The sequence below is a fragment of the Palaemon carinicauda genome, chromosome 21 (genome assembly GCF_036898095.1).
Source record: "Palaemon carinicauda isolate YSFRI2023 chromosome 21, ASM3689809v2, whole genome shotgun sequence".
NCBI classification, from domain to species: domain Eukaryota; kingdom Metazoa; phylum Arthropoda; class Malacostraca; order Decapoda; family Palaemonidae; genus Palaemon; species Palaemon carinicauda.
In genome coordinates, this window is record NC_090745.1 from 30,114,913 (window position 1) to 30,135,357 (window position 20,445).

General features: G+C 44.7%; 1 protein-coding gene across 3 annotated transcripts in view; it reads left to right on the forward strand.

The window, feature by feature from the left end:
* LOC137615249 (EARP-interacting protein homolog) overlaps nt 1-20,445 on the forward strand; it is a 131,276-nt gene that overhangs the window by 39,780 nt on the left and 71,051 nt on the right. For all 3 annotated transcript variants that reach the window (XM_068344971.1, XM_068344970.1, XM_068344969.1), the window contains 2 exons: nt 6,760-6,843; nt 12,563-12,695. In XM_068344971.1, the coding sequence (XP_068201072.1) occupies nt 6,760-6,843; nt 12,563-12,695 (217 nt within the window). The remainder of the gene's footprint in view (nt 1-6,759; nt 6,844-12,562; nt 12,696-20,445) is intronic.

Here is a 20,445-nt window from a genome sequence, read left to right on the forward strand (position 1 = left end):
CATCTGTTCCTGGACCTTCTCCTGACGATGATACAGCTAGTCCTTGGACTTCGGTCCTGGACTCTTCAGTGGATCGTTCGCGATCTCCATCGGTGGATGTTCGCCCTTCCAAAGGGAACATCCCAGTTCCTGATTGTCCTACCAGCTGACCTGCCGACCTGCCAGCGCAGCCTTACCACAGAGAGCAACGTTTGCCAGCCAACCTACGATCGCCGGTGCAACAGAGCTCACCGAACCCCAGCACGCACTCGCGCAACTTGCGCCTGCGCCCCAGTGCTCTCCTGCGCCTGCGCGCCAGTGCTCTAATGCACCTGCGTGCCAGTGCTCTCCTGCGCACCAGTGCTCTAATGCACCTGCGTGCCAGTGCTCTCCTGCGCACCAGCATTCTCCTGCGCTACATCACGCTCCCGCGCGCATGCGCCATCGTTGTCCTATGCACCAGTCCTCTCCTGCGCGGCAACGATCTCTGGGCACCAGCCTTCGCTTGCGCGCCAACTCTTTCCTGCGCACCATTACTTCCACGCGCCCCAGCACTCTTCCGCACGCACGCCATCGTTGTCCTATGTGCCAGAGCTCTCCTGCGCTCCACCGATCTCTGCGCACCAGTGTTTGCCTGCGCGCCAGGTCTCTCCTGTGCGCCATTACTTCCACGCGGGCCCGCACTCTTCCGCGTGCATGTGCCAGAAGTCGTCTGCGCGCATGCACCAACCCTCTTCCGCATGCGCGCGCCAGCAGCCTTCCGCGCGAGTGTGACAGCTATCTCCCGCGCGCGTGTGCCAGCGCTCTCCTACGTGCAAGTTCTCGCCCGCAATCGCTTGCCCAGGCACCTGCCCTTGCGCGACCAATTGAGCGCTTTTGCGCATTCTAGGGAGACTGCACAAAACCCTACACAGTGCCTTACTGTGCACCAGCGCTCTCCTGTGCACTTGCGCTTTCAGGTCCAGCACTCTCCTGCTCACTTGCGGTCTCAAATCCAGCGCTCTCCTGCGAAGTTGCAGTCTCAGATCCAATGCTCCAGCTCTTGTCAAAGAGCCAGCGCTCGCCTGCGCGCCAGTGCTTGCAGATCCAATGCTCGCCAATGCGCCAGCTCTTGCCAAAGAGCCAGCGCTCACTTGCGCACCAGCGCTTGCCTGCTCTCCAGTGCTCTTCTGGGCATTCACCGAAACATGCGCTTCAGCAGAAACTGAGCACCAACATCATCCTGTGTGCCTTCGTTCCAGTACTCTCCTGTACACTCGCCCAATAGGCAAAAAGAATGAAAACTTTTTGACAGGTCACCATTGCCCCATTCCTCTCCCTGCAAACACATAACAGCATGGCCGACGGGAAAAGAGGGAAGAGGCTTCAGACTGATCACTAGATCACTGTTTGCTGATTGCTAGCTCGCCGATTACCAGATCGCCAATTGCTAGCTCATCTCTCTCTGATCATTGACCTCTAGTCTCTCCGATTGCTAGCATGCCGATTGCCGATTGCTAGTCAATAACCAGTCATCAGCCATCTGATCACTAGATTGCCGATGGGTAGCCCATCTTTCTTCAATCATCGACCTCTGTTCGCTGATCTCTGACCAGCCAATTGTCAGCTTGCTGATCTCTGACCAGCCAATTGTCAGCTTGCTGATCTCTGACCAGCCAATCGTCAGCTTGTTGATCTCTGACCAGCCAATCGTCAGCTTGTTGATCTCTGACCAGCCAAACGTCAGCTTGCTGATCTTTAGCTCACCGATCACCGGTCCGCGATCGATCGCTGATCATCAATGGCTCAACATCACCAACTGGCTATCATTAAACCATTCTGCTGTCTCTCAGGGCTCTCCAAGCATATTACCAACTCATTAATCGCCAACCTTCCTTGACTGACTGACCAGACAGCCTTCATCTGCCTGTCAGTTACCATCTTCGGCTCACGGATCGCCGATCCACTGATCATCGGCAACCAGCAGTTCGTGACTCGGACTTACTAGTCAACCTCTTCACGTGGTTCCCTAGATCAGAAGGCATACAACACTTCTCACTACTCGCTGTTCGCCATCACACCAATCCACTAAAGTGATTGGCAAACGATTGACAACCCTCATCAGTGGCTTGTCGACAGGTGACTTCTTGCGAGCACTCTCCAACTGCACAGTAACCACGATACCCAGCCGTTAACCATTGATTAACATTCGCCAGACTGATGGAATAGCATCAATCCCATCAGGGCCCATGGTAGGGCTAAGCGTTGCCTTATTTCTATCAGTTGAAGGAGTTCTCTCCCAGGGAAGAATCGTTACACAGGGTATCGCGTCCCATCTTTTACACTACGAGTCAAGACCCCAGTGTCAACAATCTCCCATGCGAAAGAATCCACAAGGAACTATCCCTTTGGGTCGATGTCCACATCGTGTTGGAGTTCGGACAAGGGCTAAGACCACAGGTCTTCATTTGCACACTGGACATAAAGGACACATGCTTCCAGGCCCAAACCATCCATCTTCTTGGAAGGATTGAAGATTCAGTCTAGAGAAACAGAAACACCAGTTTAGGGCACTGTGCTTCGGTGTTTCCACAGCACCCATCCTGGTCTCACAGGATCGGCTTCCGTCTCATCCGTTTCTGGACGACTGACTGACCTTAGCAGACTCGGTGGCAACTTTGCATTAGCACCAGAACTTCTGAAGTCTTTTTACCAAGATCCGGTGATCAAGGTAAACCTGTGGAAGTCTTCCCTACTTCCCTCTCAGAAAACTGGTGTATCTGGGAATGAGACACTAATCTCCACAAAACCTTCTCATCAAAGACAGGCGTAGAAAAGTCACAAGACCCTTTCTCAAAACGAGAAGAACTCCCAGCCCAGAGGGACTTGAGTCCGATTGGAATCAGGCCTTCTATTCCCCAGATATTCTAACCCCCCGTGGGACCAGAAATTTGGATGAACCTCAAGGGATGAGTGTCAGTTGAGAATCTACGGAGTGGTATAACCTTCTCATCCTTCCCCTCCCCTCGGACTTGATGCTTTGCTTAGACACATCAAAAGAAGGGAGGAGGGACCATAGTGCTGCACTATACGACCTCAGGCCTCTGGACAGAGTCTGAAAGTACCCTCACTTGAATCTCTTAAGAGATGAAGGCCAACTTTCCGGTCCTTCAACAGCCTCATCAGTTCCTAACGGGCCCCTCAGCTGAGTGATGTAATGAGCGACAACACCACACACCACATAGAGGCTCACATCAACAAGCAAGAAGGAACTTGCTCGCAGCATTTTCCCATCTAACAGTATAAATACTAAGATGGGCCAAAGTTCGTTCGGTACCACTATCAGCCCGCTTCATTTCAGACTAGAGTAATGTGCTCACCGACAATCTGTGCACAGCATCTCAGATAAGGTTTACCAAATGGTCTTTGGATCACCTAGTAGCCGACAAAGTCCCGAGTTTACGGGGTTCTCCAACTAGGCGTCTGTTCGCAACGCCCCTGAACCTCAGACTTCCGTTGCTCCCCAGTCCTAGACACCAAGGCTCTCTGGCAAGAAGTATGCCAACAACAGTGGGTACAACAACGACGTTTACATCTCGTCCCTGTTTTGTCTGGAGAATTGTACTTAAGAAGGCTAGAACATCGGTTAGCCTCTCAAGGGCTCTCATAGCTCCGCTATGGCATTACGCAGAACGGTTTCCAGACCTTCTGCAGCTCCTGATAGAGCCTCCAAGAGAACCCTCTCCACGTCACAGACAACCACACTTTGATATCTACCACAAGCTATAGCTTTGCTATGATTGTACGCCTGGAGACTACCCAGTACCTCCTCTCTCACAAAAGGCTTTTCGCAATAAGTTACGAAGAGATTGTATAGATATCTGACGAATTCCTCAGCATCAGTCTACCAGGCAAAGTATAACATATTCTATGGTTGGTGTCATGGGAAAGCATATCTCTCCACTCGAAACCTCTATTCCAGCAATAGCGGAATCCTCGAGTATATGCAAGAGGAAAAGGCCCCCCTTTTCGACAGGTAAAGACGATCACTCAACCTTGAGCCTTGCCTTCAAACTGAAAGGAAGGGACATCCCCTCATCGCTAGATCTTTCCTAACTCATGCGGACTTACAACTTGCCTTTTCCCAGTCGGAATTCAGACGACCCTCTTGGAACATGGTTCAAGTTCTCCGGTCTCTTAGGAGACCTCCTTACGTTCCACTTCACCAGGCAACAAATTTTCACCTGGTTTAGAAGACAGTGGTCCTACACACTTCATGGTATCTCTTTCGACATGCCCGTTAATGAGAAGGATGAAAGGCAACGTTCAGTTTCGTCCCCGAGTATGTTGCCAGACAGTCTCCAGAGGTGACGTATCCTACACAAGTCTCCACTCAGTAACTGACGATCCAGATCATCTGTTACTGTACCGGGGGTAAGGTATGAGGCTCTACCTCAAGAGAACGGCAACAGCCCACCCGGGTCCCTTCTTTTGTCATCAGCACTTGGAGAGACAAAAGGAGGATCACCAAAACATCTTCTCTGCTGGATTCACAGGGTCATCAATTACACCCTGAATCCAGATCCTTATCCAACATGTCGACTCACAATGTCATACCCCTGGCCCTTCTAAGCAGATTACTCTGTGACGCAGGTTTTAAAAGCAAGGGTGTGAATGCTCCAGGTGACTTTCACAACCTTTCTCCTGCAAGCCGTGATCCACAGGAACTCGATACGATCTTTATCTGTCCTGTGGTGGCTGCACAACAGCTGGTTGTATACCTCAAGTAGCAGAAGGTTGAGGGTACTGTTACCTGGTTTTAGTCTGTGTGAATGAAAAGATTTGACTGGCTCTTATTCTTTTCTTCATCCTCCCTTCTCTTAGGGAAAAGCAGCATCTTGGGTTCTCTGCATAAGCTGACCTCAAACCACTGCAGGTAAACCATGCTCTATTGTGTACCTAGTAATAAGCTAATACTGTTGCGTCCCCATAGCCTGGCGAGGTGGTATTGAGATAGTTTTGGTTACAACAGTTTTTCCTACAAAAAGACTTGGAATAACTTTACTTAGACAGTCACACTTCTAAATATCTCAACACACAGCTTGCGTAGGCCGCGGACCTTGCGTAGTAAGGTTTTAGCGAGGCGCAGGGACTCCTTATTTTGAGTACTAACATACTCAGATAAGGAGCCCCCAGGTAAAGCCAAAAGCCAGATTGGCAGGGACGTCCACCCTTCCTAATGGGTGTCACTCCTAGATAAATAGCGTAGGTTTGTATCCCAGTTACGGAACAGATGACAAATTCATGGATAATTTGTATTTTTCCTAATGATACAAACTTTAGCTATTTATACAAACTTGCCCGCCAGCCCTGTCCCCCTTGAAGTCCTACCTCCAAGCAAAGTGAGCTAAATCACTGGCGTGTGAGTGGGAATGGTAACAAGCTATCCCCCCCTACCCCCACTAACTAGCGGTGTGGGTTGTTAACCCTCGCTAAACTTTAATGGCTCATCATTTCAGCTACGCCGAAAGTAATACCCCTAATAAATAGCTAAGGTTTGTAATGTTAGGAATAATACAAATTATCTATGTATTTGTCATATTTACTGCTGAATTATAGGGCATACTATCCGCTATTGAGAAAATAGCGTTAAAAGAGGAGGGCAATTTTACCATTTATAGTAATTCAAGAAGTGTCCTTCAAGCTTTAGAAGGTTTTAATTCTAGTAACCCTTTAGTTTCAAAGATTTTAGAGTGGCTTTTAATATTGGCCTGAAAGGTATAACAGTTCGATTGTGCTGGGTTCCGGCGCACGTAGGTGTGTCTGGAAATGAAGAGGCAGAGTCACTGGCAAAGAGTGCTGCAGCCGAGTTGATACCAAGGTCTCCCATTGTTTGTAATGATTTTTTACCAGCAATTAAGAATTCTATATATTACAATTGGCAACAGCATTGGGATAGTTTAAGCGAAAATAAGATGAGAGAAATATCGATTGGTATATCCCCTTGGAGGTATAGTGGGATGCCCCGAAAATGAGAGACTACTCTTTGTTGTCTCAATATTGGTCACACTCGAATGACACACAAGTTTCTGCTGGCTGGCCAACACCAACCATATTGCGACAACTGTTTGACACCCTTGAGAGTGAGGCATTTGTTGACTGAATGCCCCTCTTATAGCACTGAAAGAAATAGATTATCTGTTTGAGGCTCTTGTTGAAGATGTCAGGTTCATCCATGCCAAGATCCTTGGACATGATGTGTCATACAATACTAGTGGCATTTTTAAATTTATATCAGAAGCAGGTCTTCTTAATGCTATTTAACTTTTATAACATATTTTCTTCTAGAGACATTTTTAGATTTTATCAGAAGCAGGTCTTCTTAATGCTATTTTAACTTTTATAACATATTCACTTCTCTGGTTTTAATTGAATATTCTTTTAATCTTTAATCTTTATTTATAATAAATGATATCGGCATCAATAACCTTCGATATCAGGATGCCAGAGATCTTCAAATCAAATCAAATCTCATTAGTGCATACAAAAAATGGCTATACAGAGTTAAATTTTTTGCTTGCAGACTGATGCAAGGTTCATAACCCAATTCAAATTTGTGTGCTCATATATTCATTTGCTGGTATTCAAAGGTACTCATTAACTGAGATACCATTGTACTATGTATTTCAAAGTCAGTTTGTAAATGTAGGTAAAGATTTTTAATTGTAGTGAGTGTTATTTAAAAGCATAACTATTATTTCTCTGATTTATGAAATATCTCTTTGGTTTCTTATTCTGCAGGCAAGGGCACTTGCAGCTCATACGGCTGAAACAGAGAAGATTAATTTCTTGGTAGGAACCCAGTCTCTGAGAAGAGTTAATCAGGTGAGTGGATTGCCTGTAGTTACTTTGTAAGTGGTAATTATTGTTAGAGATTTACTTTAGTCATATTAAGAGATTTTCACAAGGCTTAGCCAAAAAGTTTTTGTGGCCTGATAAAGAATTGGAGCAAGTTCAAGAAGCCGGACAGCTAAGTATGGCACCAAAGGGAACAGATGAAAGTAGAAAGAAGATAAATCTGCAGCTTGGGGTGAACAGAAAGCTGTAAAGATCCTTTAATTCTATATGTAGTGTACCAGTGAAGACTGTTGTAGTGAGGGACAGCAAAAGGCATGATTGAATTAAGTGACATGCAAGCTGTCATTTGTCTTTGATAGTAAATCATGAATTATTATTATTAATGTTATTAATTGCTAAGCTACAACCCTAGTTGTAAAAGCACAATGCTGTAAACCCAGGGGCTCCAACAGGGAAGAGAAAGGAAAGGAAACAGGGAAAAATCAAATTTCTAAGAGTAACAACATTAAAATAAATATCTCCTTTATAAACTATAAACAATTTAACAAAACAAGAGAAGAGAAATAAGATAGAATAGTGTGCCTGAGTGTACCCTCAAGCAAGAGAACTCTAACCCAAGGCAGTGGAAAACCATGGTACAGAGGCTATGGCACTACCCAAGACTAGAGAACAATGGTTTGATTTTGGAGTGTCCTTCTCCTAGAAGAGCTGCTTACCATAGCTAGAGTCCCTTCTACCCTTACTAAGAGGAAAGTGGCCACTGAACAATCACAGTGCAGTAACCCCTTAGGTGAAGAAGAATTGTTTGGTAATCTTAGTGTTGTCAGGTGTATGAGTACAGAAGAGAATATGTAAAGAATATGCCAGACTATTCGGTGTGTGTGTGTGTGTATATGTGTGTGTTGGCAAAAGGGAAAAAGAACTGTAACTAGGAGAAGGATCCAATGTAGTACTGTCTGGCCAGTCAAAAGACCCCATAACTCTCTAGCGGTAGTATCTCAAAGGATGGCTGGTGCCCTGACCAACCTACTACCTCTTGGCATTTGAGGAGGTTCTGATGACTATACAGTACATGGTCACATTATAAACCCTATCACAGCTTTAGATTCCATTTATATTCAGTAGAAAGATTGTTGCATAGCTGCAGTATGGTACACAATGAGAATCAGGGGCTATTATTTTGCATGTGAAAATTGGTTGTTCCCTTTTTACAATTTTCAGAAATCTATACTTATTCAGTGAAAGGAAATGTGCCCAAGTAATGCTCCTTATATAAATGTTTATAGAAACAAATTTTGCTCATCTTACCTTACTTTCAAATTTTTCTGGCAAAGCAGCTTTTATCTGTTTGATTTCAAATATCCTTTTGTACCTACGTGAGACAAACCCTCGTCCTTTAATTATGGAGATTGATGCATTACGAGCTGGAGATTGTTGTTAGAGCTTAATAACGAGTGGTTAACCAGTAGAGGAAGGGTGCGTGCAAGGAACCCTGCCCCGTTTCCCAGCTGTAATAGCTTCACTGTTGATTTCTCCGAGGATGAGTACACGTGTACTGACGGCTTCTTATTAAACTTTTGTTATTTTCTTTTTCTATTGCTGGAAGTGAACGCATTGTTGGACTAATTGTGATGGAAGTTAAGAAGCAAGATGTTCGTACTTGGTTGGGGAAGGGTGGCTGCAGCAACTGTTTTATGAGTAAAGGCCGATTCAGACAACCTGTTTTCTTTCCGATAGGCAGGCTGGTGGATAAATGGCGTCGAAATGTTGTACATTCACACGAGACGTTCCTGGTCGGTTTACGTGCGCACGGTTTTCATTGTTTACTTAGATTCTGTCACATTAATTTTGACATTATAAGATGTTGGTTATTAACTATGTAGATAAAAAAAGTATTGCAACTATATTATACTTGCTAAACCATTCCAAAAATATTAAAATTATGATAAACTCATTTGTTTTATTTAATGCCTCTCCAATCACTTGAGTGGAGAGTCATTTGACCGTGTTAATCATGATGCCCTTGTTTTCAAACTCAAACAGTTGGGAGTGAGTGGGTTGTTTCTTAGCATCATTATTGAATTTTTAAGTAATAAATCGCAAAGAGTTGTTATTGATGGGCACCATAGTGAGTATAGGAATGTGATATCTGGTGTTCCTCAGGGTAGTGTTCTTGGCCCATTACTTTTTATACTATATACACATGACGTGTGGTTTTGTCTAGAAAACAAGCTTGTTGCATATGCAGATGATGCTACTCTCTTTGCATCAATTCATCTCCTGAATGTAGATCTGTGGTTGCTGAATCCCTTAATAGAGATTTAGCTAAAATTAGTGCATGGTGCAAATTATGGGGTATGAAGTTGAATCCTAACAAAACTCAAGGTATGATTGTAAGTAGGTCAAGGACTGTGGCTTGTGGGTTGTTTCTTAGCATCATTATTGAATTTTTAAGTAATAAATTGCAAAGAGTTGTTATTGATGGGCACCATAGTGAGTATAGGAATGTGATATCTGGTGTTCCTCAGGGTAGTGTTCTTGGCCCATTACTTTTTATACTATATACACATGACGTGTGGTTTTGTCTAGAAAACAAGCTTGTTGCATATGCAGATGATGCTACTCTCTTTGCATCAATTCCATCTCCTGAATGTAGATCTGTGGTTGCTGAATCCCTTAATAGAGATTTAGCTAAAATTAGTGCTTGGTGCAAATTATGGGGTATGAAGTTGAATCCTAACAAAACTCAAGGTATGATTGTAAGTAGGTCAAGGACTGTGGCTCCTCAACATCTGGATCTCGGCATTGATAATATCTCTCTAACTTTGTATGACTCTTTAAAAAATTTTAGGTGTGTTCTCAACAGCAAATTTACTTTTGAGAAACACATTAGGCCTGTGTCTTCTTCAATTGCAAAAAAAATTGACTTATTGAGAAAGTCTTGCAGGATTTTTGGTGATCAATCTATTCTGAAGAAGTGTTTTAATTATTTCATTTGACTTTGTTTCAAGTGTTGTTCTCCTGTCGGGTCTTCAGCTGCAGATTCTCATCTTAATTTGTTGGACAGGAACTTACAGTCTTTTAAATTTCTTATTCCTGATCTAGATATTAACCTTTGGTACCATCGTTCAATTAGTTCGTTATGCATGTTGCATAAGATTTTTTATAATTCTGACCATCCTTTCATTCAGATCTTCCAGAACAGTTCCAGTCTGTTCGTAATACTAGGTATGCAGTTAATTCTAATAGTCTGGCCTTCTCCATCATGAGGCTGAATACTACACAGTACTCTTGAAGATTTATTCCAGCTGTGACCAAGTTGTGGAATGTTCTTCCTAATCGGGTAGTTGAATCAGTAGAACTTCAAAAGTTCAAACTTTCAGCAAATGTTTTTATGTTGAACAGGCTTACATAAGTCCTTTTATAGTTTATATATCAAATATCTTTTAAAGTTGTTAATGTATTTAAAAGATTTTATTTCAATTTTTCATTACTTCTTATATCGTTTATTTATTTACTTATTTCTTTTCCTAACTGGATTGTTTTTCCCTATTGGAGCCCTTGGGCTTATAGCATCTTGCTTTTCCAACTAGCATTGTAGCTTAGCTAGTAATAATAATAATAATAAAGAAAATGGTAATAATAATAAGAATAATAATGTATTTTGGTCATGTAATTTATCACTATACTTTTTGTCTGCCATGTCAAAGGACTCATACCTTCGCACAAGTTCAATTAACTTCTCATCTATGGTATCTACAATGAACTAACTGTTCTCTATGACTTTAAGAGGAAAAGTCAGGGTTGCAGCCCACAAAATGAACGGGTATGATATGGGTCTTCGTTCACGCGAACCATCATCCACCCGTTGATTTGGTGGCTAACAGCTGTCAAACCGGCCGGGGTTTCTTGTGAAGAAAGCTGAGCCGACTCGGGCAGCTGACGACCGAGGGCCGCCGTCAATCTGACGGGTCGTGTGAACAGTTGCATTTGAATACACGTAAGAAAGCTAGACGCCGCTTAAACGATGGCCTGCCTATCAGAATGAAAACGGGTTTCTGAATCAGCCTTAAACCATCTGTAGGTCTACACTCCCTCTGTGCCTCTTGTAAGGGGCATGATTTTAAGCGCTCATCCCCATGCACCAAGTGAAGGTCATGGAGTCTTCTGCAATGGTAGGCATTTGTCCTAAAGGGAAAGAAGTAAGATAAGCCTTTGCAGAAGGCACTGAAGAAGTCTTTAGCTGCTTTGGTCTCCTCAGAGAGTGTGACTTTTGCGGCCGCCCCTTGGCATACACCCATAGCTCGGTCCCCGGGGAGTATGCATCAGGGCAAATGCCCTTGGATCTGCATTTGTTGGCTTTGCATGGAGCAAATCATGGGGTATGAAGTTTAATCCTAACAAAACTCAAAGTATGATTGTAAGTAGGTCAAGGACAGGGGCTCCTCAACATCCAGATCTCAGCATTGTATTACTTTCTTAAAATTTTAGGGTTGATTCTCGACAGCAAATTTACTTTTGAGAAACACATCAGGTCTGTGTCTTCTTCAATTGCCCAAAAATTTGGCTTATTGAGAAAATCTTTTAAGATTTTTGGTGATCAATTTATTCTAAAGAAGTGTTTTAATTCTTTTGGTGATCAATTTATTCTAAAGAAGTGTTTTAATTCTTTTGGTGATCAATTTATTCTAAAGAAGTGTTTCAATTCTTTCATTTTACCTTGTTTTGAGTATTGTTCTCCTGTCCGGTCTTCAGCTGCTGATTCTCATCTTGATTTATTGGACAGGAACTTACGGTCTATTAAATTTCTTATTAATGATCTAGATATTAATCTCTGGCACCGTTGTTTAATGAGTTCATTATGCATATTGCATAAGATTTTTTTTATAATTCTGGCCATCCTTTTCATTCAGATCTTCCCGCACAGTTCCATCCTGTTCGTAATTCTAGGCATGCAGTTAATTCTAGTAGTCAGGCCTTTTCCATCATGAAGCTCAATACTACACAGTATTCTAGAAGTATTATTCCAGCTGTGACCAAGTTGTGGAATGATCTTCCTAATCGGATACAATAGTTGAATCAGTGGAACTTCAAAAGTTCAAACTTTCAGCAAATGTTTTTATGTTGAACAGGCTTACATAAGTCTTTTTGTAGTTCATATATGAAATATCTGTTTTAATGTTGTTAATGGTTTTAAAATGTTTTATTGTAATTGTTCATTACTTCTTATATTGATTATTTATTTCCTTATTTCCTTTCCTCACTGGGCTATTTTTCCATGTTGGAGCCCCTGGGCTTATACCATCTTGCTTTTCCAACTAGCGTTGTAACTTAACCATTAATAATACTTTGTACTCACGTAACCCATGAGTTTAAACTGTAAGGTGAGGGGCCAATCAGTTGTGATCTTTATTATATCCCTTTCACTGTGGAATACATAAAAGTGGACTTTCCCTAGTATTTAAGTATTGGAAGAAACTTATGATTTCATGTTCTATTAAAGAGATATTAGAAAATTACCATGATACTTTACTCTGTTTTTCCTGTCTCTTTTACGTCTGTTTTCAAAGAATTTTTCTAGACAATGACGTTAGTAATTTATCCCTTTACATCAAAATAGTAGTTATGTCTTCTCCTTAAAGTCATGATTTCTTTTACGTTACATGAGCCAGAATATATTATAACCCTTTTAATTCCAAAGTGTCTTATTTTAGAATTTCTTACCATTTGATTTCCCTCTTACCAGGTTCAACTCATTGAGTTTGATGATGATACAAGCTTGGTAACAAAACAGACATTCGAGCATCCGGCTGGGGAGGTCTGGAAAATTGTTGGTGCTCCACAGAGTGTGCATTTGATTGCTACTGTTTACAATAACAGTAAGTGTTACAGTTTTTGTTATGGAACTAATTGCAGGACTGAAGATGTGTATGGGGGAGAATACATTTTATAAAAGCCATAAGTAGCTTGCTTACCATGAGCAGTAATTCTTGATAGCATCAGAATAGTTGTAGTGTAGATGTGATTACTGTATGCGGTATTAATGTGAAAAGTATTACATGACATCTTGAGACTTAAATAGATGCCTTGTATTTTACTTGATTTAAAAAAAATCATTTGTATTCAGATGCTTGATTATAGTAATATATTGATTTATGATACGTGAATATTTTTTATGATGTTTATCAATTTTTCTGGAAATTTGACAGCTGAATTCTTGATTGCATGCAACTTTTGCATAAAGATGAGCCATAAGACTTTTAGTGAGGGATAACTACCCCAATTGCTAGTTAGCGGGAGGAGTGGGGATTAGCCGGCTACCCCGGTCACTCACACACCTGGGCTGAGCTTCCACTTTGGTTTTGGCACATGTAGAGTTCGCACGTTGCCATTCTCTCCCTCCTTAACTTGCCATTTGACTTTTTTAGATATTTACTATTTCTGCTTTAATTTTCTTTTTCTTTTCAGTGTGTGTGTGTGTGTGTGTGTGTGCTCTTCTGTCGGCCTCATGCACATGTGTCCTGGGCTTGAAGGCTGCTCCTACGGTACCTTTATGTCCGCCCTTGAGAAGAATCTGCACCATCTGTGTCCATAGTGCCAAGGACGACGTTGTGACTGGGACAATACTTGTTCCGAATGTCGAGAGTGGTCTGCCTACCAGTGGGAGAGATTCGGGCATAGGTGAAAGAAGAAGTCCAAAAGAGATTCTCTGCCTTCGGGGTCTTCCTCGAAGTCAACAAAATCTCAGACTTTTTCTTTAACTTCCAGATCTTTCCCCGAAGCTGCTCCTCAGTCGGTCTCCCCAGGGAATGGCCGAGTAGCAGCGCAGGCCAGTTAATCCGAGGTCAACTTCGGGGATTGAGGGACGGTACCGTTTCATCTGGAGAAACGGTTCCGCCGCTTCCCCTGGGGAGCGCCTGCGCTTTCTCTGATATTTCCCAGATGTGGTAATTGCTGGGTTTTCCTGATTCCCTGTCAAAGGAGGTTCTGTATGAGCTCCTTCAACTGGGTGCTAAGAGAAAGCTTACTCCGACTTTCTTGGATGTGGATTCTTCTCCTTTGGGTACAGCACCGGACAACCTTGGCACCGCCCCCCGTTTGGACTTCCTGTCTCCGTTTGCTGCTGATGCCAATGATGGCGCTCTTTCCCCCCCAGAGCCGACTCCTCCATCTGGGAAAGAGCAAAATCAGAGGCAGGTTTCTCCTTCGGGTGGCCATCTGTCTCGTCCGTGAGTGAGATCCCCCACAGAAACCGAGCTGGCTCCCTCTTTGGGGGAACCTGCTAGATGTTCCCCTTTGGGGGTTCGTCTTGTGGAGGAGTTTTTAACTCCTTATCACCCTTGGGGCCCCCCCCCCCTCCCCGCAGTAAGGAGATGCCTATTCAGTCCATCAACGGACCAAAACCCCGATCCACCAGGCTCTCATCACGAAGTTCCTTCGGGTTCTCATAACGCTAAGCCTTCGGGTTCCCGTCATGCGTCAGCTTTTCCCCAGTCGTCAGTTACACACGACTCTTCTGTTGCTTGTCATTCGTCAGCTGTGCATGATTCATCAGCTGCTCGCTTTGCGGCACCTATGTGTGACTCATCAGGTGCTTGCCATGCGACAGCTACATGTGACTCGCCTGTTACACATCTTTTGACAGTTGCGCATGGTTTGCCAGCTGCTCGCTATGCAGCAGCTGTGTGGGCCTCGCCAGCTGTTCGCTATGCGTCAGCTGATTGTGACCCAATACCATCTTGTCACTCATCTTTGGAGGAGCTATCGCCACCTTCCCATCAGGGAATGAGTGATCGTCTCTCTCTTCGGAGAGACCTTCACTTGATACGTGACGATCTGTGAGATCGGCAGACACCTGAGTGTCACTCGTCAGAGCTGTCCTATTAAGCGCCAGTGTCTCTCTCCGAGAGTTCACATCTCTCTCGGTTGCCTTTTAGGCATTCGTCAAGGCTTCCCTCGCCGCCCCTCGCCACCTCGCCGTTTGCCCTCACATTGGTCCCCAAGACTGACTTCCCTGGTCCCCTTGCAGCAGGTTTGCAAGCACTTGTCGCCAAGGGATTGTCACCCACTAGGAGATCAGCTCCCCCTGTGTGAGGAGCGTGGTGATGTTTTCCATTGCGAGTAGACCCGTGGCAGACGATTGAAGTAGACATAGAAGCAAACCACCCCTTCGAGGGATCAGCACCCAGCAAAACCCTCAGCGATTAGACCGGTGCCTCACTTGCCAGGTAAGGAAGCTAACCCTTCTTTTAAGGTTCCTGGACCTAGGGCTTCTGGTCACCCAAGGGATCCTCATGCCAGCTCCACAGGTGGTAGAGACCCCTGGTTGAGTACACTGTTTAGTGTAGTGCGACAAGTTGTTCTCAATCTGTGGGTGGCATCCCAAGGATTCTTCTGTTGGCTTCTCTCCTCCCTGGTTCCTCTCCTCCATCAGGCTCTAGGAGTTCCGGAGGGTCGGCTTTAGCAGGAGCCGCTTTCAAGGAAAGACCTCTCTCCCCATGGAATAAGGCCTCCAGAGGGCCTTGACATCACAGCCCTACCAATCTCTGGCACAAAATAAACAACCTCCACCCAAACTGCTGACAAATAGGGCTATGGTTCCTAAACAACAACAGCAGAAGGTGTCTAATAAGCCCTTTCAGGACAACTGGAAAGGGTCAAGGTCCTTACGTAGAAAGAGGTAATAGGGAAACTGGCCGAGGCCGCTTCCGCTAGGACGGGCATCTTCCCACCTGTCCACCTATGGGGGGATACTTGCAGAGCCGCTGGCAAAGGTGGCTGCAGCTCGGGGCTGAGCCCTGGACGGTCGAGGTGATTCTTTCAAAGTATCACGTCTCATTCACTCAATCTCTCCCTCCACTGACTCGGGATCCAGTCCGAACAAACTCCTACCCGAAGGGATCCGTGAAAGAGCTGGCCCTTCGAGGCGAAGTCCAGACCATGTTGGAGAAGGGGGCTCTCCAAGAGGTCCTCGACAGGTCTCCAGGGTTCTTCAGTCAACTCTTTCTTGTGAAAATGGCATCTGGAGGCTGGAGACCAGTTATCGATCTCTTGGCCTTGAACAAATTTGTCAGACAAACTTTGTTCAAGATGGAGATAACGGACACGGTCAGACAAGCGATAAGACCACAGAACGTCATGTGTACACTGGACCTCAAGGACGCATACTTCCAGATCCCAGTCCATCCGTCTTCAAGGAAGTATCTAAGGATCATGTTTGACCAAAAGCAATACAAGTTCAAGGTGCTGTGTTTCTGGTCTTTCCACAGCATCACAGGTCTTTACGAGATTGTTCACCTTAGTGTCATCTTGGGCTCAAAAAATTGGCATCCGTCTCCTTTGATATCTGGACGACTAGCTGATTCTAGCATACTCTGTCTACCCTTCTTCAACACCGAGAAAAGCTTCTGAGGCTTTGCAAAGATATGGGGATCATAGTTAACCTCGAGAAGTCACATCTGCTCCCCTCTCAAAGACTGGTATATCTAGGCATAATAGCAGACAGCAAAAAGCACAAAGCATTTTTATCAGACGTCAGAATTCAGAGGCTGAGGAAGTTAAAAGGGCCCTTCTTAAGGACGAGAAAAGCTTCCAACCCAGAGCTGGTTGCATTTCATAAGGCACCTATCATCCCTGGCCCATCTAGTACCCAATGGTTGCCTGAGGATAAGATCCTTCCAGTGGCATCTGAAGTCCAGGGGAGTCAGGCAAGCAATTCCCTGGACACCCAGGTTCAACCAAGGTCAGAGGTACTGACAGACTTAGGATGGTGGGTGGCAGACGAGAACCTCCACAAAGGGGTCGATCTTCTCGTTCCTCCCTCGGAACTGATGCTCTTTTTGGATGCATCAAAAGAAGGGTGAGGCCCATATGCTGCACCACACCATCTCCGGCCTTTGGTCCAAATCAGAAAGGTACCAGCATATAAATCTCTTAGAGATGAGAGCAGCCTTCCTTGCCCTCCAGTCAATTCCACCAGCTCCTGGGGAGCCACCCCATGATTATGATGAGCGATAACACCAAGGTAGTAGCCTATATAAATGAGCAAGGTGGTACCTTCTCACAGCCCCTGTGCCATCTAGCAGTAGATAACTCAGATGGGTGGAAGACAACTCGGTGTCCCTGTCCGCTCGCTTCATTCCAGGCAAGAGAAATGTGCTTGCAGACAATCTGAGCAGAGTGACTCAGGTAGTGGGCTCTGAGTGGTCTTTGAATCATCTAGTAGCCAACAAAGTCCTGACTTTGTGGGGTTCCCTGACTGTGGATCTGTTTGCGATGGCCCTGAATTTCCATCTCCTGCTCTACTACTCCCCAGTCCTATATCCTTAGGCTTTCTGGTAAGATACATTCCAACAACGGTGGGACAACATTGATATGTACGCATTTCCAGCATTCTGTCTGATGAGAGAAGTCCTCAGCAAAGTCAGAATAAGCAAGAACTTATCAATGACATTAATAGCTCCACTGTGGCATCATGAAGAGTGGTTCCCGGACCTTCTGCAGCTCTTGACAGAGCTTCCGAGGGAACTTCCTCCACGACACTGGCTACTCAAACAACCACATACCAATATCTTCCTTAAAGCCATAGCTTCGTTTCGATTTCATGCCTGTAGACTGTCCAGCATCTCCTCACTCAGAGAGTATTTTCGCAACGAGTTGCGGAAACGATGTCTGAACATCTCAGACACCCTTCAGCACCAGTCTACTAGGCTAAGTGGTCTGTTTTCTGTGGTGGGTGTCGTAGAAGGGGTATCTCTCCCCTTGATACCTCAATTCCAACAATAGCGGAGATCCCTGTATTCCTTCGGGATGAAATGCTCCTCTTGGTTTTAGCAGTAAAAGACTACCTTTCAGCCTTGAGTCTTGCCTTTAAACTGAAGGGAGTAGAGATTTCCTCCTTGTTGGAACACACTCCTCATACAGAGTTATGAGATTACCTGCCCCCAGTCAGAAGTTAGACCTCCTCCTTGGAACGTGGTTCGAGTTCTTCAGTCTCTGAAGGGAGCTCCCTATGAACCATTACGCTAGGCATTAGATTGCCACTTTACTCTAATGACGGTGTTCCTACTCATTCTGGCTTAGTTAGTGAACTATATGGTCTATCCTACGACATCTCCCCTTCAAGAGGAGGGATAGAGGTAATTCGTCCCTGAGTTTATTGCCAAGACTCAAAATCCAGGGGTAGCAGATCCTAGATTCAGGCCCTATAGGATTGGTTATAAAAGAACTACTCTGTGGCGCAGGTATTGCAAGCGGACATGTGGAAGCATCAGATGAACTTCACCGCCCACTACCTGCAAGATGTAACCCACAGGAACATGAAAACATTTTCCATTGGTCCTGTGGTGGCTGCACAACAAGTGGTCTAAACACCTCAAGCTCCTTGATGGACAAGTAGCAGAGGGTTGAGGGCGGCAGTTACCCAGATTAGTCTGGGGTGATTGAGTTAAAATAACTGGCCTCCTTGTTTCCTTCACCTTCTCCTCCCTTGGTGAATCAGCACCATGGTACTCGGCACAGCTGACCTCACCTCTTTGCAGGTAAGATCCATTTTCCTTGTGTAACCTAGTCAAGAAATAATACATGTTGCATCCTCAGTATCTCTAGCCAGTGGGGATTGAGTAAAGTCTAAGTACTCTAAGATTCCTAAGACTTGAAGATCCTATTATTAGAACAAATCACATTGCTAGTGTCACAAACACACAGCTTGCATAGGCCGCTAGTTGTGCAGAGCACGATAATTATTTTGAGGTGCAGAGTTCGTACGATTTTCATTCCTTATCGTAAGGAGAGAACCTCTGGTCAAATGCCAAGAACCAGTTGGTACGAACTTCCACCCTCCTAAGAGGTAAGTCATCCCCTATAAATAGTGAGGGTTTGTATCGAGTGACAGAGCAAATGACAAATTTAGTATTTGTATTTTTCGTAACGATACAAACGTGGAGCTATTTATACAGATTGGCCTACCAGCACCTATCCCACAAGAAAGTCCTGTCTGCAAGCAAAGTAGGACCTCAGCCCAGGTGTGTGAGTGAGTGGGGTAGCCGGCTAACCCCCACCCCTCCCGCTAACATGCGGTTGGGGTAGATATCTCTCGTCTTTCAGGTACGCTGAAAGTAATATCCCGTATAAATAGCTCCAGGTTTTTATCTTTAGGAAAATACAAATTAATTCCAAATTTATCATTTTTCAATTAATCATTTTCCCCAGTCATGCCTTACTGAAAAAAAGGGGAATTCAAGGAGTCCGTATTTGTTATTTATTAAAATGAATCTTGCTCGTTAGCATAACTGTTTGGGTGATCTGCATCAGCTGTCATAAATCTTAGTTTATGCTAGGTCTCATGTGTTTTGACTGGGCATTGTATTTTAACTACTTAATAACAGCAGAAGTGGTAGAATGTAATATCAAAATATCCTTATCTAGGAAACTACTATGAAGAGGATAGAATTATAATAATTACAGAACAAATTTAATTGAATCATTGCCTCATCGAATTGACATAAAAAATAAAAAAAATATTACCTAATTAGGTTAGAATTACAGTATGTTTGTTACAAACAAGGAAGCACAGCTTACATTTTCCAGTTGCAGAATGAGTATTGGAACAAGTTATGTATGTATTAAGAATGTGTGAATAATATTTATTGTGCTGTTTATGTCAGCAACAGTTTTCGCAACATGGCCAGCCTGGCGAGTCTTCTGGAGCGTATTTCCAGAACACGGTCCTCACCCCGTAAACGCAGAGCATGGCACATGCAAGAGCAGGAAGAATCTTCAGGGAGGTCTGAGCAACATTCTTCTTTCCAGAACCTGGGTTAGCCCTTCCTCGTCATTCCCTGGAAGGGTTTTGCCAGGGAGCTTTCCGTTCGAGATTTCTCCGTCGGCCAAGGGGTGACTGGTTTACCCCTTCCTCTTCTCCATCTCGTGAAAGGGGCTTACCAGGTCCTTTCCCTCCTCGGTTGTGACCCGAGGTTTTGTACAAGGAAGCTCCAGGAAGATCATGGGTACTTTCCTCCTCTCGGGCTCAAGCACCTTGGCGTTTCGTCGCCAAGTTTCGAACTTGCGGGCAAGCTCGATGTTGGACCATCTAGACGCAATGACCGAGGGCTTCCTCTCGGGTGTCTCATCCGTGGATGTCGACAAGCTCAGACACTTTTCCATCCTTGGGAAGAGCTTGTTTGTGCCCAAGGACAGAGACATGGACAGCGGTTGTGCGGAGGAAGTCGACTTCCGTTTTCACTTCTCCAAGGCGCTTTCTTCTAGACCCTGCAGGCCTCCAGCGCCTCTTTCTTTCAGCCTCGTCGGCCTAAGTTATCGGACCGGCTACGGCAGCTAAGACAAGGTATCCAATAGCAGTCCCCTCCTGTCAGGAACAGGTAGCACGGGAGGCTCTCCCGGGGGGGCATAATCCTAGAGGGAGCGGCAGAGTTCACGAACTCTAGGATTGGCAACCTCCCCTTGCAGGTCTCACGCTGGGAGGATGCCTAAGGTTACTCATCCGGATAACAGCTTCCCGATGCCAATTCCTGCACGATCTCCGTGATCAGCCAAGGATATCGCGCCTGCCGTCTCTGTCAGCGAATTCAGTGTCACTGAACCTCTATGCCATGGGGTCGGCATGAGTTT